The 25465-nt window shown below is 36.8% G+C and overlaps 1 protein-coding gene across 1 annotated transcript in view; it reads left to right on the top strand.

Annotated features, from left to right (window-relative positions):
* The window catches only part of PSME4 (proteasome activator subunit 4), a 96317-nt gene that overhangs the window by 3571 nt on the left and 67281 nt on the right, over window positions 1–25465 (top strand). Inside the window, exons 2-3 of the mRNA XM_052647439.1 lie at window positions 17472–17612; window positions 18764–18880. Coding sequence (XP_052503399.1) covers window positions 17472–17612; window positions 18764–18880 — 258 coding nt within the window. The remainder of the gene's footprint in view (window positions 1–17471; window positions 17613–18763; window positions 18881–25465) is intronic.

The following is a 25465-nucleotide window of genomic DNA, read 5'->3' as shown; positions in this document are numbered from 1 at the left end:
GTGTATTTAATAAGATTATATAACCACTGGGAACTTGTTTAGTCAAGATATACATTATCAAATATATTAACCTCCTCTTCTGGAAAGTAATTTGTGACCCCAGGAACACCCAAATTCACATCCTCTCTCTGTTGGAGAAGAAAGAAGAAAATGCTAGAATCTCAGTTGTCTATTAATATGATATACTTAACAGAATATCTAATATTTGAGTAATGAAATTGTGAAGTACACAATAAAGATAAGCTTTTTATTTGTAAAAGAATCTTGAAATCTTGGCAAATTGCCATATTCATCAGTGAGAACCAGTTAGAGCAGGTGATAGAAAAAAGTTTGTCTTTGTTATTAAATGGCCACACTCAAAACAGGACCCTAAATTTTGTAGTGAGAAAGTTGATTGTTCATAGGGAAAAACAAAATAAATTAAGTAATTGATTTTGGAGACAAGAATTTTTCTGCTAAAGTTGTATGATGAGTTATCTTTCACGTTTTTGTTTTGTTTTAAACTAACATACTATTCTTGAGAGCAGATTTAGGTTCAGAGCAAAACTGAGCAGAAAGTGCAGAGTTCTCATATACCCCCTGTCCCTACATTGGCATAAGTTTGATTTTTCATAGCAATGTCAAACATTGATTTTTAAAAATATTTGAGGCCCTTTCCATTTTCCAGGGATTTTTCTTTTAAAATGTCTTGTCAGTTTTCTTTTCACTAGCTAACTGGCTGCTTCTGCCAGAGTCTCATTTGTCATTGACAGATTTTTTTTTTTCTTTTTTTTTGAGTTTTGAAGATGGAGTGAAACATTCTGTTTTATTAGATTACATGTATATTGAACTTAGCATGTTAAGATTTAAAAAAACTATCACCAATAGAGATTAAATAGCTTGCTAAAGTCACATTTTGCCAAGTAAGTGGCAAAATCCCATTAAAAATTTTCAAATTAATTTATTTTAATTGGAGGCTAATTACTTTACAATATTGTGGTGATTTTTATAATACATTGACATGAATCAGCCACGGGTGTACATGTGTCCTCCATCCCTCCCAACCCTCTGGGTTGTCCCAGTGCACTGACTTTGAGTGCCCTGTTTCATGCATCGAACTTGGACTGCTGATCTATTTCACATATGGTAATATACAAGTTTCAATGCTGTTCTCTCAAATCGTCCCACCCTTGCCTTCTCCCACAGAGTCCAAAAGTTTGTTCTTTATATCTGTGTCTCTTTTGCTGTCTTGCATATAGAGTCGTTGTTACCGTCTTTCTAAATTCCATATTATATGCATTAATATACTGTATTGGTGTTTTTCTTTCTGACTTACTTCACTCTGTATAATAGGCTCCAGTTTCATCCACCTCATTAGAACTGATTCAAATGTGTTCTTTTTAGTAGCTGAGTAATATTCCACTGTGTATATGTACCACAACTTTCTTATCCACTCGTCTGCCAGTGGACATCTAGGTTGCTTCCATGTCCTAGCTATTGTAAACAGTGCTGCGATGAACATTGGAGTACTTGTTTCAGTTTTGGCTTCCTCGGTGTGTATGCCCAGCAGTGGGATTGCTGGGTCATATGGCAGTTCTGTTTCCAGTTTTTTAAGGAATCTCCACACTGTTCCCATAGTGGCTGTACTAATTTGCATTCCCACCAACAGTGTAAGAGGGTTCCTTTTTCTCCACACCCTCTCCAGCATTTATTGTTTGCAAACTTTTTGATAGCAGCCATTCTGGCCAGGATGAGATGGTACCTTATTGTGGTTTTGATTTGCATTTCTCTAATAATGAGTGATGTTGAGCATCTTTTCAAGTTTTTGTTACCCTTCTTTGGAGAAATGTCTGTTTAGTTCTTTGGCTCATTTTCTGATTGGGTTGTTTATTTTTCTGGTATTGAGCTGCATGAGCTGCTTGTATATTTTTGAGATTAATTCTTTGTCAGTTGCTTCGATTGCTGTTATTTTCTCCCACTCTGAAGGTCGTCTTTTCACCTTGCTTATAGTTTCCTTCATTTTGCAAAAGCTTTTAAGTTTAATTAGGTCCCATTTGTTTATTTTTGCTTTTATTTCCATAGAGGGTCATAGAAGATCTTGCTATGATTTATGTCAGAGAGTGTTTTGCCTATATTTTTCTCTAGGAGTTTTATAGTTTCTAGTCTTACATTTAGATCTTTAATCCATTTTGAGATTATTTTTGTGTATGGTGTTAGAAATTGTTCTAGTTTCATTCTTTTACAAGTGGTTGACCAGTTTTCCCAGCACCACTTGTTAAAGAGATTGCCATTTCTCCATTGTATATTTTTGGCTCCTTTGTCATTGACAGATTCTGATGTGAATAGAACTTTTTTCAAGTATTTTTTATTATGGAAAAATGCCAAACATATACAAGAGAGGAAAGAATAATATAATGAACCTGGGTGTACTCATCACCCATGTTCAGCAGTTATCAACTCAGGGCCAGTCATGTTCCTTTTATCACCACAACCTTAAACCTTTTTTTTTTTTTTTTTAAGCATATTCTTCATTCATAAATATTTCTGGTATATATATCTTTAAGGGAGAAGGAATGAAACAAAAAATCAATACCCATGTCATTATCAAACTTTAAAAAAAAGTAACAATTTATGTTGATCAGCCTCATGAAGTTGATTTGACTTTTTTGCAGAATTTGTGGTTTTACTCTTTAGTTTCCATTTCATTTGCATGGTTTTGTTTAAGGTTTACTGTAAACAGACCTCATAGACAGAGAGAAAAGAAATAGTTTATTCGTGAATGTTTTCATATTGTAGTATCTTTCTTTCCCCCTCAACTTTGAAGACAGAGAATCAATCCTGGGGTAACAAAGTCTGCCTTGAACTATCTTTTCTTTTGCTTTTGGCTGTACTGTGAGGTTCATACATTAATACACAGCCTGATGCAAAGTAGTAGAGGCAGGAGTCTGAGCAGATTATTGTGTGAGTGCCTTGTATGGGATGGGCACTGTTCTTGACAATGGGGTTATATCAGTGAAAGAATTTTGCCCTCCAGGGAAGTTCCAGAGTGTTCTTTTTCTCTTAGTGCACATTTTTGTTCATTTAGAACAAAGCAAGCAAGGTATAACTCCATCAAAAAATTGGAGGGTGAAGAAAATATGAATGCTAAGTGCATTACTTAAAAATTCACACTCTTGACAAGTATGTTTTTCATGCCCTTCTTTGAGACACTGAAAAAGGCAGTTAGAAAAAAATTAGTAAAACAGTACCATTTGTTTTCTTTTGAGATCTGAATTTATTACTTAAAAACAATTTTTTCAAGTGCTCTTGATGAAGTGTTTATTAAATGAAATTGTCTTGAAGTAAATGTTCTTAATTGAAGTGAAAGAGGCAAATTCCTAATGTTTTTTAAGGGGCAATTACTAGTGAATAAGTGCACAACTTCTAAACCTGTTCTCATTGTAGAACCTAGAGATTCTCTTTTTGCTGTTAAATGCTACTCATTTCTAGTGAACCTCCCTCCCCAATTTTAAATATAAAATTCAAATCTGTGTTTCCCTCCAACCTATGTGGAAAATTTAGACCTAAATTTCATGTGTACCGCGTGAAAAGCAAGCTGAGAACATGGTAACGAGAGCAGCATCTAGCAAACAACAACCAAAACCCTCTGCATTCATTGAGACTGGCCACTGGAGTGTTAAAAGCAGCACACACTATAAATATTCCCATCTGGAACCCTGAAGTTGGCTACTTCCATATTCGGCCTAGGCATTTCTTCCCTTTTAGTGTACTCTCTTGTGATTCCTTATTCCTGCTTTTATGTTCTTTGTGTACCTACCTTCCCTCTACTGTGAGCTTTTTTGGGGTCAGAGTCTTTGATATTTACCTCTCCTTCATTGTATCCCCAATGGCACCCCACTCCAGTACTCTTGCCTGGAAAATCCCATGGACGGAGGAGCCTGGTGGGCTGCAGTCCATGGGATCGCTAGGAGTCAGACACAACTGAGCGACTTCACTTTCACTTTTCACTTTCATGCATTGGAGAAGGAAATGGCAGCCCACTCCAGTGTTCTTGCCTAGAGAATCCCAGGGACGGGGGAGCCTGGTGGGCTGCCGTCTATGGGGTCGCACAGAGTTGGACACGACTAAATCGACTTAGCAGCAGCAGCAGCAGCATTGCACTCCCGGCATATCGGATAGCATATATACATTCATAGGTACTCAGTAATGTTAGAATTAACTGTTTCGTTGTCACCTAAAACATTCTGCAGTTTCTAATGAATTATTACTTTGACAGTCAAAATGGAGAAAAATGAATTTGGGGTGAGATCTATTTTAATATTGGGTTCAAAAGAAAGTGTATATTTAACCAAAGAAGTAGAGGGAAGGAGCATCTTGGTTGAGGAAGAGAATGGTGTAACCTAAAGAGAGAGGGAGGGTAAAGGGAATGGATTTTGACAGTTATTTAGAGAAGAGAGCAGATTGTATCGGTTGCATCAGGGAGTTTGAAATCCTCATTTAAAAATAAAGCTATCATCATTATTGTTAAATATTTAGTGTTTAAAAATTTAGAGTATTGTTACTACAATTTTTTGGTAGATGAACCATAAAATTTTGGTAGTGGTCATTACCTTTTTATGCTAATTTGGCTTTAAAAATAAGAATAATACCTAGATCCTAAATTTTAGAGTTAAGAAAATGTAATAAAGGCCTTTTCCCTTTCTAAGAAAAAAACTTAACACCATTGCAGCTGTGAAATGGATGTGAAAATAGTATTTTAGTTCAAGTAGGAAATTGTTTAAGAATTATTAAAAATGCTTTATAATCTTATAATGGTAGGCAGCTTAAATAGAATATGTTAGTAATCTTTGGGTTGTTAAGTGTGGGTGTTTCATTTCATTTTCTGACAATTCTCTTTTTTCCTTTCTACTTAATTTTTTTAGTTGAAGTTAGTTGATTTTCGATATATCTTACAGGTATACAAGATGATTCACAATGTTTAAAGACTGTACTACATTTATGAAGTGAAAGTCACTCAGTCGTGTCCAACCCTTCGTGACCCCTTGGACTATACAGTCCATGGAATTCTCTAGGTCAGAATACTGGAGTGGATAGCCTTGCCCTTTTCCAAGGGATCTTCCCAATCCAGGGATCGAACCCAGGTCTCCCGCATTGCAGGTGGATTCTTTACCAGCTTAGCCACAAAGGAATCCATTTATAGTTAACTGTAAAATATTGGTTATAGTCCTTGTATTGTAAAGTATGTCCTTGTAGCTTATTTTATACATAACAGTTTGTACTTCTTAATTCTCTTCTCCTATATTGCCCCTCCCTCTTACCTTTCCCCACTGGTAACCACTAGTTCTCTGTATGACATCTTCCTTTTTTTAAGCCAGGGATGAAGGAAGTTTTTATAGCAAGAAATTTTATGAATGTTCATGAGTGCTTGTATTTTTTTTTTGAGTGCTTGTATTTTGGACACATTCCTGAAGAGTTTAGTTGGCATAGCTTGTGTTCTAAGGGAAGATAGGTTAGTTCCAGAGATCCTAGTTAATAAAATATTCTCAAAGTTCTGTCAACATATGCAAAACAGAGGTCCCTATTTGGTGTATAGCAGGAGAAAAGTTGTGATTTAACAACTTAGGAATGATTTTAGAAGTGTGATTTTTAAAATAAACTCAAAGTTTAACAGACAGATATCCTAAGACCTTTTCACTATGTTTTGTTTTTTTGTTTGTGTGTGGAATTCTCATAATATTTCATCCAAAGTTTCATTTTTAAGTGTTTTAACCCAAATTTGGGGTTATGACCAAAGAGCTGTGAGTTCAGCTCTCAACCACATTGGGTGTGATTTGGTTTGATTTGTTGAACTAGACTTAAATTATTAGAGTGAATTTAGAAGTAATAAAGGTGAATGATCATGACCATTGTTTCAATTATACATATGTTTTTGTGTATACTACATTCTGTATTTATTACTGTGGATTGTGGCCAAAAAATTTAGAAAGCTACTCATTTTTCAAGTTTCTTTTAGTACTTTAGATATATAATCCACACCTACTTATTGAGCTATCAAGATACAAAGGATGAAAATAAAAAGTCTCAACAGTTTAAAAATATCAGTGCATGCATACACACTCAGTCGCGTCCAACTTTATGTGACGCTATGGACTGTAGCCTGCCAGTCTTCTCTGTCCATGGGATTCTCCAGGCAAGAATACTGGAGTGGCTTGCCATGTCCTCCTCCAGGGAATTTTCCTGACCCAAGGATTGAACCCAGGTCTCCCACATTGCAGGCAGATTCTTTACCTCTGAGGCACCAAGGAAGCCCCCCAAATATCAGTAACCCAAGGGATTTTACAAGGGAGCATTCCCCGTTACCACTGGAGTGGTAGCCATTCCCTTATCAGGGGATCTTCCTGACCTAGGAATTAAACCCAGGTCTCCTGCATTGCTTCCCTGATAGCTCAATTGGTAAAGAGTCCGCCTGCAATGTGGGAGCCCTGGGTTTAATCTCTGGGTTGAGAAGATCCCCTGGAGAAGGGAAAGGCTACCCACTCCAGTATTCTGGCGTGGAGAATTCCATAGACAGTCCATGGGGTTGCAGAGTTGGACACGACCGAGTGACTTTCACTTTCACTTTCCCTCCTGCATTGCAGGCAGATTCTTTACCAACTGAGCCACAGGAAAGCCCCACAGATTGTTAAATGAGTGGTATAGATACTACCTACCATCTGTTGAGGGCTCAGTATGTGCCAGCAGTATGCTAAAGGCTTTATATTTGTTATTTCATTTGATTTTCACAATTAACTGTAGGTACATTTATTATCTCAGCTTCCCTGGTAGCTCAAACGGTAAAGCGTTTGCCTGCAGTGCGGGAGACCTGGGTTCGATCCCCGTTTGGGAAGATCCCCTGGAGACGGAAATGGCAACCCACTCCAGTACTCTTGCCTGGAACATTCCATGGATGGAGAGGGCTATAGTCCATGGGATTGCAGAGTCGAACACAACTGAGCAATTTCACTGACTGACATTTATTATCTCAGTTTTACCTTTGAAGAAATGAATCTTAGGTTATTATGTAACAGGCAGTTTGCTTGCTGACCACAAGGCTTTTGCTCTTAACCATATGTCCAGAGTAAGGAAAGCTGCCTGGGCTGTGTCACCTGGGAAAACTGCAGCTGAGCCTTGAGATAGGATTTGATTAGGTAAGGAAGAATTTGGAGAAAGATGTTTAATGTGTGGGAACAGAGGTGGAGCAGATTGAGCACACATGTTAGTCTGTACTCAGACCATCGTATTGAATTAGTCAGTTGTCTGTCCCTCTCTCTAGGCTGCATGCTGTAGGGCCATTTGTTACTTATTTATGTTTCCATTGCCTGTTGCCATGTCTGGCTCTTAAATGATAGTAAAACATTTTGAGAAATGAATACCGCTTATCTGTGCGTCAAGAGAGAAGCAACTGGGAGAAAAGTAGAGGCATCATTAGATGTTAATAGTGAATGACTTTACTAGAGTTTGTTGTGTCAATTTTAGTAAGTTGTAGAGGACATAACTCTGACAGATAATATGCTGAAACTCCAGTGTTACGCATCCTGTAGTAGGTGGGGGTAAAGAGGAGAGTAAGCCTCGGGTCTCTTTGTTCCTTTAGTGCCTTCCATCAGAGGTATTACGCTACACTTGATGAAGATGACAGACCTGGCTTTCAGGTTTTTGGAAACCTACTCTCGGTGTGTTTTAAACCAGTTTGTTTAACTTGGTCAGATATTTATTGTCAGTTTGAAGGTTTTTTGGTTTTTTGTTTTAAAAATAGAACTAGCCCTGGAGGAGCTACAGTACTTAAGTCGTCATATTTCTCAAGGTATACTTGTATGCTCAGTCAGTTGCAAAAAAGGTTCTCAGTGTTCACCTTGTTTCATCTCTGGTTAAATATTAGTGATGCAGAGACCTCTGCCACCACATTTTATAGGCATTGAACAGTGGTTTGAACGTCCGTTAAGTAAAAAAAAAAAAAGTAGTAGTAAACAATATCTATATTATCATTACATTTGTGTTTTTGAAAAGTATATACATATGTACATTTGTATATAAATAAAGTCTGGAAGGATATTATCTAGGCTATTAACAGTCATAGGCAACAGTTTTCAAATTTGTAAGCTTGCTGTACTATTTGAATCATTTAAATAAGTATGTATTGCTTTCCTGATAAAATAATAATTCCCCCCCTCCCCAGTAATATTTTCCTCTCTGTTCTCAAGGATGCAACTTATAGTTGGTTAAAAAAAATAAAGGAAAGAAAATGTATAGGTTTGTTGTCCCATCCACAGATTTCCAGCATGGTTCAGTATAGATGTTGAAGGAACATTGTCTTATAATCTATAACTTAATTCATTGTTTATTCTCTGGGTTGCCCCCCCCTTTTTTAAGGTATTAATTTTTTATATTTTTTAAAGGCAATTTATCTTAAGATATGTTTAGCCTCACAAGAAATATAAATTGAAACATTGTATTAATGTTATATTGTTAATGATTTAAGTAGATTTTAAAAAACATAAATTATGCTCCCATCAGTCTGCTTCGGTGCTGCTGCTGCTGCTGCTAAGTCGCTTTAGTCATGTCCAACTCTGCGACACCAAGATGACAGCCCACCAGGCTCTGCCATTCTTGGGAGTCTCCAGTCAAGAACACTGGAGTGGGTTGCCATTTCCTTCTCCAATGCATGAAAGTGAAAAGTGAAAGTGAAGTCACTCAGTCGTGTCGACTCTTAGCGACCCCATGGACTGCAGCCTACCAGGCTCCTCCGTCCATGGGATTTTCCAGGCAAGAGTACTGGAGTGGGTTGTCATTGGTGCAGTATTTCTCAAACATAGTGAGACATCTGGGAAACTTACAAGAAAACAGCTGGTACCTGGAGCCCCATTCTAGCATAGTTAAATCAAAGAATGTCTTTCAAGCCCATTAATCAATTATCTATCCCCATAGCCTTGTGAAGAAACCCAAGTTTCATACACATGCACTGAAGATTAAATGACTTGCCCATGGGACTGACATAGAGCAGTTTGAATTCTTAGCAAACTTGTAAAACCATTTTGTTGATGCTTGCTTGGCTATTGTGTTGAAAACATAACTATTCTCTCTATCCAGAGTTGATTATAATGTTGGGAGTTGCAAAGCAACTTAACATGGAAACGTAAGACATCCTCCACTGTAGACAGCACCTTTGTTGCCTTTGTCCCAAGCAGCAGTCACTTGGAATTAACATCCTTATTTGGTGGTTTGTGATAATCTATTCCTTTTCTTGATCCTCAGTTTGACTTTTTTGAAGGGGAACTAGAACAAGTAATGTTCTTTTGTCTGTGTCTTTTTTTTAAATTTTTAATCGCTTTACACTGCTGTATTGTTTTCTCTTGTACAACGATATGAATCAACCACAAATATATATTTATCCCCTCCCTCTCGAGCCTCCCTCCCACCTCACCAACTGTGTCTTCTTGTCACAGAAAGTTGCTTTTCTGTGTTCCTTTACCTAGCGCTGTCTTTTGTGCCTCTCGCCACTTCTTTCCCCAACTGCTCAGATTATACTGAACTTTAGTTCCCTATTCAGAGTCATGACAGCTCTCTAATCTTTCAAGATTTGGTTCAATAATGCCTTATTTATAATGAAACTTTTGGTTAAAAAAAAAATCACAAAATTCTAATGATAAACTGCATTTATGCCCCTCCTTCAGTATATTACTTAGTTTTCTGGTAAATGTCTCCTTACATCTGATTTTGAGTTCTTGACCTAAAGGAACAATTTGGGTTACTGTACATGTTATTTGTTCTAGAAATGCTTTTAAAATTTTTTTTAAATATAAATTTATTTATTTTAATTGAAGGTTAATTACTTTACAGTATTGTATTGGTTTTGCCATACATCAACATGAATCCACCACAGGTATACACGTGGGTCGTCTCAGTGCACCAGCCCCAAGCATCCAGTGTCATGCATCGAACCTGGACTGGCTTGAATAAATACATAATTGAGTGAAAAGAGGAGAGGTGGGTTTATGAGAAAACCTTTCATTTTATCTGTTCGTTTACTGTTTCTAGCAGTGAGAAGCTATATCTACATTTTTAACGTAATGTATTTCAGGACTTAGTCATGGAATGAAGTCAAAGTAATTCTCCATCCTCTAGATTTATCTGATAATTTTACCTTTTTAAGTTTTTTCTATTTCATGGCACCTTAGGAACAGGGATTCCCTGGTGGCTCAGATGGTAAAGAACCCGCCTTCAATGCAGGAGACCTGGGTTTGATCCCTGGGTTGGGAAGATCCCCTGGAGAAGGGAACAGCTTCAGTATTATGGCCTGGTGAATGCCATGGACAGAGGAATCTGGCAGTCTGCAAAGAGTCCATGGGGTTGCAAAGAGTTGGACATGACTGAGTGACTTGCACTTAGGAACAGAAGAGAAAGACTGGAGCTGATATAGTGTAGAGATAGTATGTATATTTATTTTTTTGGTAGAGGGAGGAGTTGAAGTTACTGTGTGAAATAAGTTAATTTTGGAGTTGGTTAAGGATTTCATTGGTCATCTTAGTTTTCCTGGCTATAAAATACTTGTTGTTTAGCCCTAGCTGTCAGGTATTAAAACACATTTTAAAAAATTCCTGTTGTCTACAATTTTTTTTTTTTTTGCATTAGTGGGTGTCTCTTAAAAATTTTTTATTGAAGTAGAGTCTATTTACGCTGTTGGGTTAGTTTCAGTTGTGCAGCAAAGTAAGTTGTACATATATTCACTCTTTTTTAGATTCTTTTCCCATATAGGCCATTATAGAGTATTGAGTAGAATTCCCTGTTATGCCTCACTTTTTATTCAGATGTTTTACATTTTAGTATAGTTTTTATTGTGTTAAAATTAACTCTTGCACTTTTCTTTAGAGGTATTTCTAATTAATCATTTGTTGGTATTATGAATGGAGCAGTATTTCTTCAACTATTGTTCTTTTTTATTTGGGAGCCATACAGGAAGCCTGCTGACTTTTAAAAAAGCTGTTCTGCAGATTTTCTTCTGTAGTCCAGAAGTGGTTTTTTAGTTGATTGTTTCAGGGCTCCCTGGTGGCTTAAATGATAAAGAATCCCCTTGCCATGCAGGAGATGCAGGTTTGATCCCTGGATTGGGAAGATCCCTGGAGAAAGGGAATGGCAACCCACTCCTGTATTCTTGCCTGGAGAATTCCATGGACAGAGGAGCCCGGCAGGCTATAGTCCGTGGAGTCCCAGAGAGTTGGACACGACTGAGCGACTAACACTTTCAGATGTTTTAGGTATAATTATAGCACTGACGTCGTACTATTCTGCCTTTCCTGAAGCAATTATCGTTATTTTTGTTTCTAGTTTACTCTTTAATCTAAATTCAGAATAATGCTGATTGATAACAGTAAGAAGAGTCATTATTGACTGAATATGATTTTAAAGGAAGTACCTCATGGAGGAGTCTACCTTAAGTCTGAAAGTGATTATTTAATTGACTCATATGCATGCTTTTAAATGATTTGGTTTCTTTTTGTTACACTTGGTTAATATTTTCTAATTTACATATTATTATAATCAGACTCAGGCCAGTGTAATATCCACGTTAGAATTAAGTAAGGTTTTGTTTGTAGTTTATTTTACAACCAGTGTTTATAGGTATTCCACAGAAAGATCAAAAAAAGGCATAGTTTCTGTAAGCTTATAATTTTTATTTGTGTCTTTTAAAGTCAGTTTTATTAATTATATAATTCTATTTCCACTTATGCTTTAGTGGAAGTCAGATTAAAGTGGTAAAGACACACAGTAATTGATTTTGTTGCTGTTCTTCAGCACATGAAGTTTAATTTTCTGTTTCAGGACTGTATAATAGTCGGTATTGTATAATTGTATCAGGAGATGAGTAACCTCCAATGTTCTCTTTTTGTGATATTAGTGGCCATCCTGCATCTGTTATAGAGGCAAAATGGTGATACCTTTTATTCTTTATGAACTTAATTTAAACATCTTTCACAGTTAATTATTGTGATTTATGATCTCATTTTTGCCTGGTGAGAACAACTTGACTCCTGTGCTCTTATTTATTTAAAAAATTGCTTTGGCCATTGTGCTGCTTGTGAAATCTTACTTCCCCCACCAGGAACTGAACTTGGACCACAGCAGTGAAAGCGCTGAATCCTAACCAGTGGACCTCCAAGGAATCTCTCCTGTGCTGTTTTAAATGGGACTCGAGTAGTCTTTGATAAAGGGTTTTTAAATTAAGATAATAGTAGAAATGCAGAAATATTAATTACCTAGTTATAAGCATTGTACAACAGAAGTTGATATGAAATATTTTTACATGTTAATTTTAATTGTAATAGATAATGCCTGTTTCCTTTAAAACAGTTTGCTTAAACAGAGGTATACAGAAGAATATGAGTCAGTTTGACCATCAAGAAGTAATATTTTATAGTGTTTGCTTTATTTTTTAATCCTAATGCATGAGTGTTTCCTTTTGTTTAGTTACATGTTGTGAATGTTTTGTATCATGATGTTTTATATGATATTACATTTGATGTCCATAAAATTCTTTGAAAACTATTTTAAATGATTGCACTGTAGTCTAAAGGCATAAACCACAATTTAACAAATCATTCCTTTATCAGACTTTAAGGGTTTTTTTCAGGAAATATTTTTTATTGCAAGTGTGCATTGAAAAGATTTTTGGTATTTTGACTTTGATATTCTGAATTTTTATTTAGGGCGTATTGCTGGATGTGATTTTTTTTTTTTTTAATCATCCACAAATGCTTTTAAGTACTTTCAATGACAGTATTTAAATTCTGGCTTTTAAAATTTCAAGTTTCATTTTTTGTCTTGTAAGTAGGACTACCCAATGTAAAGCACTTACTTAAGATCTAATTTCTTTGCCAAATGTCTTATATGTTTTATAATAACACAGTCTTAATATTGCTTTGAAATGATGTTAATTTTACTTTTATTTGTGGATATATTTAGAACCTTAGAAACCAAATGATTGCCTTGAAGAAAAATAATTGATGAATGACAAAGCCTGTATTGAAAACCAATTATTTTTAGCCTCTAGTTAAGCTCTAATTCTTAGTCCATATCAATAGTACTGTATAATTTTATACTTTACTTAAATTTTCTAGAAATATATAGTAGACTTATCTTTAGGATGTATAGTAGAAAAAAGCCGTGACAGCATTGTACATTTGATTATATAGTGACTGTTCCTGGTATGCCACTGTCTTTACTTGCTATTAAAAAGTAAAGCGTTTTACTAATAACACTATAAGGTTGTGAGGAGGAAGCAGTTGAAAAGTGCTTCTGTATTTTATGGTTTTTCCTCCTGTGGGAGGATGGAACCTAATGACTTGTCATCTATATATTCTGGATAGTTTAAGAAAATATCCTATTTGAAAATTCAGCCATGACTTGTTATTAAGGTTTTGAAGTATTTTAATAGAAATTTTTAGTCCTAAAATTTAATGTGCAAATTAATTGGGAAAAGGGAATGGACTGTCTCTAAATACAATCTAAAGTAGAATTTTTGAATAAATACAAAGAAAGAACAACTAGAGTAGTTTTAAGTGAAGACTCTCAGTTTCCACTCTGAATATTTTTTAAAATTTCCTTTTTCAAGAATGAAAAAAGAAGCAACTTTATTGCATTTACCACTCCCAGTATTTTTGATGCACTAGTTTTTGGGGCTTCCCTGGTTGCTCAGATGGTAAAAAATCTGCCTGCAATGCAGGAGACTTGGGTTCTATCCCTGGATTGGGAGGATTCTCTGGAGAAAGGGAATGGCAACTCCCTCCAGTGTTCTTGCCTGGGGAATCCCACGGACAGAGGAGCCTGGCAGGTACAGTCCATGGGGTTGCAAAGAGTCGGACACAACTGAGTGAGTAACACATACAGGTTTAAGATAGAGCCCAGTAATGTGCGTTTTAAGCAGTCTTATGTCTAGTGAACATTTATGAGGTGATGTCAGCTTTTTCCAAAGTGGCTGTAAAAACTGGTTTTGCCCTATTCTCACCAAAACTGGGTATTGTGAGCTTTTTAATTTCAGCCAGTATGGTGGTGTGAAGTGGTACCCTATTGTAGTTTTAACTTGCCTTTACTGATGAGTGATGATGTTGAGTGCCTTTTCATATGCTCATCAGTCATCTGGATGTTGGCTTTCCAGAAGTGCCTACCTGAGTCTTTTGCCCATTTTTTAAGAAAATTTGTTTGTGCTATTTCTTATTGACTTGTACGAGTTCTGATGCAGTTTGAGTGAGTGCTTTATCAGATAGATATGTGTTCCAAATATCTTTTACTTTTCATGTGTGAATAGAAGTTCCTGATTTTAATGAAGACCAGTTAACTTTCTTCTTTTAGTACTTCTGAGCTTTTCAGAAGTAGCATTCTTGGGCTGTGTTTTGAGAAATGCTGAGACAGGAATTACTTTCTGGTTGGGAAGAACTATTTGCTGTTAACAGGGGAAATAAGTTTCTGAGTAATCCCCCTAAAGTTTTTGGTTTTGTTAGCAGTCCTAGCTCCTCTAAGGATTCCCCTGTTGGTCTCTTCATAGTATTGAATTTTGGAGTTTATGAATTTCATGTCCTTCATTTTTACACAATTTATACACTACAGCAAAAGCGATGTGCTTGTAGGTAAATTATTTCAATGGCTTAGAGCAGTGTTTCTCCAGTTTTTCCACAGAAATATCTTAGCCACGGGGGAGAGTAAGTGCCTAACCACAGGGGCACTTGGAGCCTGACAAGGCCTGAGGTAGCCACTGGGAACAAGATGTTTCTTTGGAAAATTCTGTTTTATCTTTAAGATAAATGCTGTTTCTTATGGTTTGTTTTCATTTGAAAGTAGCATTTAAATGATTCTAGCTTTTACTCTCAGAGAAGGCAATGGCACCCCACTCCAATACTCTTGCCTGGAAAATCCCATGGGCAGAGGAGCCTGGTAGGCTGCAGTCCATGGGGGTCTCGAAGAGTCGGAGACGGCTGAGCGACTTCACTTTCACTTTTCACTTTCATGCATTGGAGAAGGAAATGGCAACCCACTCCAGTGTTCTTGCCTGGAGAATCCCAGGGACGGGGGAGCCTGGTGGGCTGCCATCTATGGGGTCGCACAGAGTCGGACACGACTGAAGTGACTTAGCAGCAGCAGCAGCAGCTTTTACTCCTCAATTTAGAGTGAAATTGAGGGAGACTTCAGGAGTTTGTACCATGCTTTTTCAGCAGTTTGAAGTACGTCTGGCAGCCCTGGGCTTAAGGTCTTTGTGTATTGTCTTCATTAGCCCAGTTACTTTCCCTGGCGTAAGTGCTTAAGAAACATTCACTGAAAGGTAAAACAACATCTCTGGTCTCATTGCTGCTCACCCTATACTGGTTAGTTGTCTAGTAGTAAGGTGAAATCATGGGATTATACCTTGGATGGACAGACAAGAGCTGAATAAATATGCAGCAGCCTGAGAAAATAGTGCTTTTACTGAACCAAGAGTTTTGAGGATTTTCTAGAAAAAGAAAAACAGTTATTCTCATTTTAGAAGTTAAACGTGAGTTTACTTTGATCATAGTTAATGGGAAAGTGCTAAAGATCATAAGGAATATTAATGCTCTTTTCTGTGATTTGTGTATTTGTCTGTAGAACAGTCTTCCTAAAAGGAATTTATGATTTTAGGCATCCAGTAAAAGTTCTAAGTTTAAGTTTGGTTTCTAAGTAGTTAATCCTTAACTATGCCATGGTCATTCTTGCTTTTTGGGACACTTTTTCCTTCATTTTGCTTATAGTTGACACCTTTGATTACATTGAGTCTCTAAAGTTAATAAAAAAGAATGAAAACATACAATTTTGAGATTAAAAACTATACTTTTTGTAGCAATTTAATTTTATTATAGTTATGAGTCTAGAAACAAATAGTACAAATTAGATAATTTGCTGTATTGTTTCAGATTCTTAGTAAGCCTGCATCAAAGATTTTGTGGTTAAAACAGTAAACTTTTATGTCTATACTCTTTTCTTCTGTTTTATTGTGTTTTGATATGGTGTTTTAAATTAGTTTCAGTAAGTCCGTAAATAGGTTGTTATCTTGAATGAGCATTGTTTAATAAGGGAAAGGTCCAGAGGGATTCTTTTCAGGTTATTGTGGCATAAGACCATACGACAATAAAGCAGCAGTGTTATAATTGGTCATTAGAATTTTTTTCCCCAAACTGTAAACTCTTTATTTTGTATTGGGGTATAGCCAATCAACAGTGTTGTGGCTGTTTCAGGTGAACAGCAGAGGGACTCAGCCATCCCATTCTCCCCCAAACTCCACTCCCATCCAGGCTGGCAGATAACATTGAGCACAGTTCCACGTGCTTATACAGCAGGTCCTTTGATTATGCATTTTGAATATAGCAGTGTGTTCATGACCTTCCCAAAGGCCCTGACTATCCCTACCCCTCCCCGCAACCATAAGTTCATTTTTTGGTCTGTGAGTCTCTTTCTATTTGTAAGTAAGTTCATTTGTATCAGTTTTTTTTTTTAAATCCCACATATAAGAGATGTCATACACAATTTCTCCTCTGTTTGACTCACTTCCCTCAGTATGGCACTCTCTAGGTCCACCGTGTTCCTGCAGTAGCGGTGCTTCGTCCTTTTTGATGGCTGAGTAATACTCCACTGTGTATACGTGCCACATCTTTACCCATTCCTCTGTTGATGAACATTTAACTTGCTGCCATGTCTTGGCTCCTGTAAACAGTGCTGCAATGAACATGGGACTGCATGTATCCTTTCAGATCATGTTTTTCTCTGCATACATGCCCAGGAATGGGATTGCAGGTCATTAAAGGTTGATGAGAATTCAGTTATCATTAGAGGTTTCTTGTCAATAAAATACTTATTTGGTAATCTCTCAATTAAAATCCAGAGTAGATCTTACCTGAACAATGATGAGTGGATACAAAATAACATCAAAGACATTTGAAATTAAAGTGTAGCAATACATGTTTTTAATTGTGGCAAGCTCTTAAATTTACCCTCTTAACAATTTTTAAGTGTACTGTGTGGTATTGTTAAGTGTGTGTACATTGTTATGCCACAGATCTCTAGGACTTTTTCATCTTGTATGACTGAAACCCTGTTATCTCCCTATCTCTACCTTCCCAGCCCCTGGCAACCATCATTCTGTTTCTGTGAATTTGATTACTTTAGATATTACATCTAAGTGATAATCATCCAGTATTTGACTTTTTTTGATGTCTTATTTCACTTAGCGTAATGTCCTCAAGGTCCATCTATGTTTTAGCGTATGATGGCCTTCTTCTTAAAGGCTGAATAATATTCCTGCACACATATATATGTGCCTGTGTACACACACACATGTATCTATCTGTTGATGGACATTTACATTACTTCTGCACCTTGGGCATGTGACTAATGCCTCAATGAACAAAAATATGTCACCATATCTATTTTTAAAGTCTGTATCAATTTTTCTCTTGCAGATATATTCGACTTTATGGGAGAAAATTTAGCAAAGAAGATCATGTTCTTTTTATCAAGTTATTGTATGAGCTGGTATCAATTCCAAAACTGGAAATCAGCATGATGCAGGGATTTGCCCGTCTCTTGATCAACTTATTAAAGTAAGTCCATTTGTTGTAATTTCTAATAAGATTTGTTTCTTTCTTTAAGATTTTAGGGAATGAGGAGAGCCAAGTGTTCTTTGGTAAGACCAAGTCCCAGGTTTTCCTTATCCTGGGCACACAGCACAATTCCAGAAACAGGGAGTACTTCATAGATAGTACGGGAAAGTATGAAACTCATCTACAATAATGGTGGCACAAATTGTAATGCCTCTTTTTTCTTTTTTTAATTAATTTATTTAATTTGAGGCTAATTACATTACAGCATTGTAGTGGTTTTTGCCATACATTGACATGAATCAGCCATGGGTGTCCATGTCCCTATAGGGTTCAGGTCCCCTATCCTGAACCCCCCTCTCGCCTCCCTCCTCATCCCACCCCTCAGGGTTGTCCCAGTGCACCAACTTTGAGTGCCTTGTGTCGTGCAACAAAGTTGGACTGCTGATCTATTTCACATACGATATTATACATTTCAATGCTATTATCTCAAATCATCCCACCCTCACCTTCTGCCACAGAGTCCAAAAGTCTGTTCTTTATATCTGTGTCTCTTTTGCTGTCTCACATATAGGGTCATTGTTACAAATTCCTTATATATGCATTAATATACTGTATTGGTGTTTTTGTTCCTGACTTACTTCAATCTGTGTAATAGGCTCTAGTTTCATCCACCTCATTAGAACTGATTAAAAGGCGTTCTTTTTAATAGCTGAGTAATATTCCACTGTGTTTATGTACCACAACTTTCTTATCCACTCGTCTGCCAGTGGACATCTAGGTTGCTTCCATGTCCTAGCTATTGTAAACAGTACTGTGGTGAACCTTGGGATACCTGTGTCTCTTTCAGTTCTGGTTTCCTTGGTGTGTATGCCCATCAGTGAGATTGCTGGGTCATACGGCAGTTTCATTTCCAATTTTTTAAGGAATCTCCACACTGTTCTCCATAGTGGCTGTGTAATGCCTCTTTTTATGTGGTGCCCTTTGAGGTTTGAGCAGCAGCAAAAGTCCTGTGCGTTGTTCTTCCTACTGACGTGTTTTACCAGTGAACGGCTGAGGATGGCAGAAAGCAAAACCCACTGTGATGACTGCAGCATTTAGCAACTACCTTCCCTGTATAGTGTGTGTAATGTGCACACTCTTTCTTTAATTAGGAAAAAGGAACTTCTTTCAAGAGATGATTTGGAGTTACCTTGGCGACCACTTTATGACATGGTGGAAAGAATATTATATTCCAAGACAGAACACCTGGGATTAAATTGGTTTCCTAAGTAAGTATTTCCATTTAAAGTACTTTTGGGAGAGCACTTTTGGGGCTTGACCTTAGTTGAGAAATACTGGATTACTTGAGATAAGCAAGCAAATATACAGTTTAATATGCTCATTTCTATGTAACTTGACTCCTAAAACAGTTTATTGCCCTCTTGAAATTAAAAGACACTCCTTGGAAGAAAAGCTATGACCAACCTAGATAGCATATTAAAAAGTAGAGACATTACTTTGCCAACAAAGGTCCGTCTAGTCAAAGCAGTAGTTTTTCCAGTAGTCATGTATGGACTGCTGGAGAATTGGACTATAAAGAAAGCTGAGTGCCAAAGAATTGATGCTTTTGAACCGTGGTGTTGGAGAAGACTCTTGAGAGTCCCTTGGACTGCAAGGAGATCCAACCACTCCATCCTAAAGGAGATCAGTCCTGTATATTCATTGGAAGGACTGATGCTAAAGCTGAAACTCCAATACTTTGGCCACCTCATGTGAGCAACTGATTCATTGGAGAAGATCCTGATTCTGGGACAGATTGGAGGTGGGACGAGAAGAGGATGACAGAATGAAATGGTTGGGTGGCATCACTGACTCAATGGACTTGAGTTTGAATAAGCTCCAGGAGTTGGTGATAGACAGGGAGGCCTGGTGTGCTGCAGTCCATGGGATTGCAAAGAGTTGGATATGACTGAGCCACTGAACTGAACTGAACTTATATCTGAAACTGCAGTTAAGAATTTCCCACCACTGTATCTCTTAACAACTAAAGTTCATCAGCATACTGGCCAAAGAAAACAAGAGATTTTTGTTTGAAATCTAGTATTTTGTCACTAAAAGTAATGCATATTTGGCATTCTTCATAGTAGATCCATGTGTGTTCTAATTCTTCAGCTAAAATGAATGCTTCACAAAGGGGAGCTTTGCCTATTCCAGGGGGACCCACATCCCAGAGCACACACACAGTTAAAGAAACATCAGTTTCAGTGAATGACTCTTCTTAGAGGACGGTCAAATATGCTCCTTGGTTTATACAATTTCCTAGTAATGTTTAGACATTCCAAGATTATAAATCTCTGGGTGTTTTTGGCTTCTTGTGCATACATCCTGACTCTTCCAGATCTCTCATTTTATGTTTTATTTGGAACCTTTACAGAGTACAGTGTGATGATCTGTCCTTTTTTGAATAATAGTGATTTCAGACTTGACTGCACAGTGTCATTTTTCCCTGTTAACAATTTGTCCAGTTGTGATCTACCCCTTTAATTTCTTAATCTTTGCATGTTTGACTTGAATTTGTAACTGAGGTTTATTTTTAGGAAATCTTCTCTTCAACTTTTAATAGCTATTTCCTTTTATTATCTAGAGTAGTTTGTTATATATATATGTACTAATTTCCTGAAGAGCATCATTTTATATGCCTGTATTATTTTTCCTTTCTCTCTTTTATAAATTAAATCTTTAAACATTTACTCTGTCTTTTTCCTCTCAGTCCTAGACATGTTTACATGCCTACCCAGGTCAGTTCATTTAATTATTAGGCTTCACTTAAGTCAGCAGTCTTAAGTGAATTTATTTGGAAAATGATGGCAAATGGCAGACTCTAAAGATATTCAGGTCATAGGTAAATAGTGAAATGATTTAATGAAAAGAGTAAATAAATATAGGTAACTGTGAACTTAGGCCCTAACTCTTTTTGGACAGTGCTCACAAATATAATGGTCAGAAGGCATTTATTTCCTGAAGACTCCATGTGTTAAAACAAAGAAACCCATTTCAGTGATAAAAATGGCAAAACCTGTCATAAAACTATATGGTAAAATGTCCAAATGTGTTTTTACTAATATTTATTATGAAAACCCAAAATTTAACATGAAGGATTACTTTTGAGTTTTATTTCTGCTGGAGGGAGCGTGGCACAGACTGGATTGACTAGACCTTAAAATATGAGCCCATTGAACTTGTGATTAGAATCACCATTTCAAAGATTTCAGAAACCTTTAATCTGTGTTCAAATCAGTTATCTTTCTGAAACTTTCCTGGCTGAATTTTTTACTACCTCTGAAAGTGTTTGATAAATCATGTGGGAGAGAAAGCAATTCCGTCAGTAATTTCTCCTTTTTCAGTAGTTCTTTTACTTGCTTCTTTATAACCAAGTGTCATACCTCCTGTCCTGACAGGTGTAACTTTCCAGAGGCAGCCACTTTTTTTTTTTTTTTAAAGTATTATATGGTTATTCATGGTTACCTGTGGCTTTCCTCTTCAGCCACTGTTTTCCTGGAAATTTTGTTAGAGCTTATAACTGTTAGTGTTAGTTATTGTTTGTAGTTCTTCCCATTCATCTTGATACTAATTACCAAGTTATTTCCTTAACTTCACATTATCCCTGCTGTTATGGAAACTTTTCCTTAAAAGTTTCACCCTAACTGTTCTTGGTATTTTGAAGAGACCTCGAGTCTTTGCCAAAATCTTTTGCTTTAAAGCCATGACTCTTGACTCAAATAGACTCAGAAACTCCTGTTGTATTCTGTAGATAACTATTCCAAAGTGAAATTCATAAGTAACATGACCTTTCTACACTCAAAAATAAATATAAATTATGTTTTAACCAAAAAAGAAATAAGGGGAAAAGAAATAAAGGGAAAGATATCTCAATTGAATGCAGAGTTCCAGAGACAAGGAAGGAGAAATAAGAAGGCCTTCTTAAATGAACAGTGCAAGGAAATAAAGTAAAACAATAGAATGGGAAAGACTAGAGATATCTTCAAGAAACTTGGAGATATCAAGGGAACATTTCATACAAGGATGGGCATGGTAAAGGAAAGAAAAGGTAAGGACCTAACAGAAACAGAAGAGATGAAGAAGAGGTGGCAAGAACACACAGAAGAACTATACAAAAAAGGTCAGAGACCCTAATAACCATGATGGTATGGTCAGTCACGTAGAGCCGAACATCCTGGAGTGTAAAATCAAGTGGGCCTTAGAAAGCATCACTATGAACAAAGCTAGTGAAGGTGATAGAATTCCAGCTGAGCCATTTAAAATCCTAAAAGATGATCGGTGCTACACTCATTATATCAGCAAATTTGGAAAATTTGGCAGTCTCCATAGGACTGGAAAAGGTCATTTTTCGTTCCAAAGAAGGGCAGTGCCAAAAAATTGTCAAACTACTGTACAGTTAGGGTCATTTCACATACTAGCAGGGTTATGCTCAAAATCCTTTAAGTTAGGCTTTATCAGTGTGTGAACCAAGAACTTCCAGATGTATAAGCTGGATTTAGAAAAGGCAGAGGAACTAGAGATCAATTGTCAACATCTGTTGGATCATCAAAAAAGCGAGAGTTCCAGAAAACATCTGCTTCATTGACTATGCTAAAGCCTTTGTGTGGATCACAACAAACTGGAAAATTCTTAAAGAGATGTAAATACCAGACCACCTTACCGGCTTCCTGTGAAACCTGTATGCAGGTCAAGAAACAGCAGATAGAACTGGACATAAAACAACTGACTGGTTCAAAATTGAGAGAGGAGTACAAAAAGGCTGTCTATTGTCACCCTGCTTATTTAACTTACATGCAGAATACATCATACCAAATGCTAGGCTGGATGAAGAACAAGCTGGAATCATGATTGCTGGGAGAAATACCAGTAACCTCAGATATGCAGATAATGCCACTCTAAGGGCAGAAAGTGAAGAGCTAAAGAGCCTCTTGATCAAGGGGAAAGAGTAGAGTGAAAATGCTGGCTTGAATCTCAACATTCGAAAAATGAAGATCAGTCATCTTGTCCCATCACTTCATGGCAAATAGAAGGGGAAAAAGTGGAAGCAATGACAGACTTTATTTCCTTGGACTCCAAAATCGCTATGGATGGTGACTGCAGCCGTGAAATTAAAAGACACATGCTCCTGGGAAAGAAAGCTATGACAAACCTAAACAGTGTGTTAAGAAGCAGAGACATTACTTTGCCAATAAAGGTCCATCTAGTCAAAGCTGTGATTTTTCCAGTAGTTATGTACAGATGTGAGAGTTGGACCATAAAGAAGGCTGAGTGTCAAAAATTGGTGCTTTTGAATTGTAGTGCTGGAGAAGACTCTGGAGAATCCCTTGAGCAGCAAAGATCAAACCAGTCAATCCTAAAGGAAATCAGTCCTGAATATTCTTTGGAAAGTCTGATGCTGAAGCTGAAGCTCCAATACTTTGGCTACCTGATGCAAAGAGCCGACTCATTGGAAAAGACCCTGATGGTGGGAAAGATTGAAAGCAAAAGAAGAGGGTGGCAGAGAATAAGATGGTTAAATAACATCACTGACTCAATGGACATGAATTGGAGCAAACTCTGGGAGATAGTGGAGGACAGAGGAGCCAATTTGCTACGTCCATGGGTTGCAAAGAGTCAGACACAACTTAATAACTGAACAACAACAAAGTTTATTTGAAGCAATCTGTATTTCAAACGTGCATGCGCTATTACACTGTAAAACAGTATGGTATTCAGATTTTACATCTATTTATAATGAGTAAGTTTGAATTTATAAGTAAAAAAGGTTAAAACACAGTCTGTATCAGAAGTACAAGAAAACGTAAGAGCAGTATTTTTAGTGGACATTAAAATAAAATTTAGTACTAGGATACAGAATAACAGATCATACATCTGATAAGAGAGAGAGAAATAACTTTTAACTTCAGACTACTGACTGGGAAAAAAGGAAGTAAGATACTCTGGCAGGTGAGCTGACCTTATTTATAACATAGGGAAAATGTGAGAGTGTTAGTTGCTCAGTCATGTCGACTCTTTGTGACCCCATAGACTGTAGCCCACCAGGCTCCTCTGTTCACGGAATTCTCCAGGCAGGAATACCAGAGTGGGTAGTCATTCCCTTCTCCAGGGGATCTTCTCAATCCAGGGATCAAACTGTGGTCTCTCGCATTGCAGGCACATTCTTCACAGTCTGAACCCCCAGCGAAGCCCCTATTTATAACATAGTGTCACAGTAATTCTTGATGTAATTATGTGGGATAGTTACTAGTATTTCCAACATTATTTTTGAACATTATTACATGTGAAAGAAATAGAGACAGAGAATTAATTAGGAAAAGACACGTTAGTATATGAAGCCATATAAAATTTGTGCAGTTGACTTTTGCCAGTGTAAATAATGTCAGTGTATAATTTTTACAGCATGAATAGCCTTTTGTGCCCTACCCAAAAAGGATGACAGTCCAAGAAAACATGAAGCATTTCAATAACAAAACTATTAATGAAGTTCTGTAACATCCTCATTTTTTGTGTATCACTAACTGCCAATGATACTTGGTTCTAAAACAATCATCAATATTAGTTACATATTTATATGCAAATCTGTATATGCTCAAGGACTTGGTTTTGGCAAATCAGATGTGGCAGCAGAATTGCCATTATGCTGTAATTTTTTCTTTAGAAATCATGAATAACCTTAGGTAAAATTTTCAGCAAAACAAAATACAGCCTTCCTTCAGTTTATATGTTAGTTGTATTCCTAGAGATTCGATGTCTATTAATAAACTGGGAAAAATAGTTAACGTTAAAACAGTTATCTTTTATGTTCAAAAAGTTTTAATCTATATGACCATGTATTGAGATATTTGAAAGTCTTGCAATAATAATTTTTTGTTGAGTTTGGCTGTTCCGTGAATTGCTGGATATCTGGTATACCTGGCTTTTAATCACTAAAGTTTCAGTGAGTCCTCCCTACTAATTGTGATAATCAAAAATATCTCTTACATTTCCAGAATGCTCCGTGCATGTGGTTAAAATCTTACGAATTTGTTTTCTCTTCTCTTGCTTCCATGCAAGTTAAAGTTTCCTGCCTCATTAATCAGCCCTTCCTGCTTTCTTATCACTAGTCCAGCACTTTCTTTTTTTCTGTTTTTCATTCTGTAAGATGCAGGTCTTTCAGTTTTCAAACCAATATTCTGCCTGTTCCTGTGCGTCTCAGACTGTCCACTTAATACCTCCCACCCTTTCCCCAAAGAGGTTTCCTAAGAGGTATGGTATGAGGAATTTCTCAGAATTTTTACATTTTATCTTAAACATTCATATCTTCATTAAGCTTATTAAGTCATGTTTTCATAAGTAAAAATTTCTTCCCTGTGTATCTCTTGACTAAAGTTGATGCTCCAGGAAGATGAGCTATATTGGCCCAGTGGCTTGAAGTACTTACATACCGGGCTGTATGCTTCCACTAAAAGGAGCGCACGTTGTGAAGTGCAGCTCTGTTGATGCAGCCTCTTTTTAAACCTGGTGATTATTGTTCCAGTTTTAAGGAATTAGGAAGAATACTGGGAACTACTTTTGAGGGGGCTCTTTCTCGGTGAGAGGCTGCACCGTAGGACAAAATTTGAAGCTTAATGTGTCTTCTGTTTAAAAAACAAGATAGAAAATTATACTTAAAACAGTTTTTCAGGACTATAGTTTTTTATTCATTGTGTCTCATTTCTTGTAATCTTTTTTACTGTTATTATCATATTTTACTTCTCTGGAAAGGAGAACCTGTTAGCGTATTTCCATTCAGGTCACACTGTTTAAAGTTATATAACAATTAACTTTGAAAGATT

This window comes from Budorcas taxicolor, chromosome 11 (assembly GCF_023091745.1).
Source record: "Budorcas taxicolor isolate Tak-1 chromosome 11, Takin1.1, whole genome shotgun sequence".
Taxonomy (NCBI): domain Eukaryota; kingdom Metazoa; phylum Chordata; class Mammalia; order Artiodactyla; family Bovidae; genus Budorcas; species Budorcas taxicolor.
Note: the sequence above shows the minus strand (reverse complement) of the source record. Positions and strands in the feature narration are given on the sequence as shown.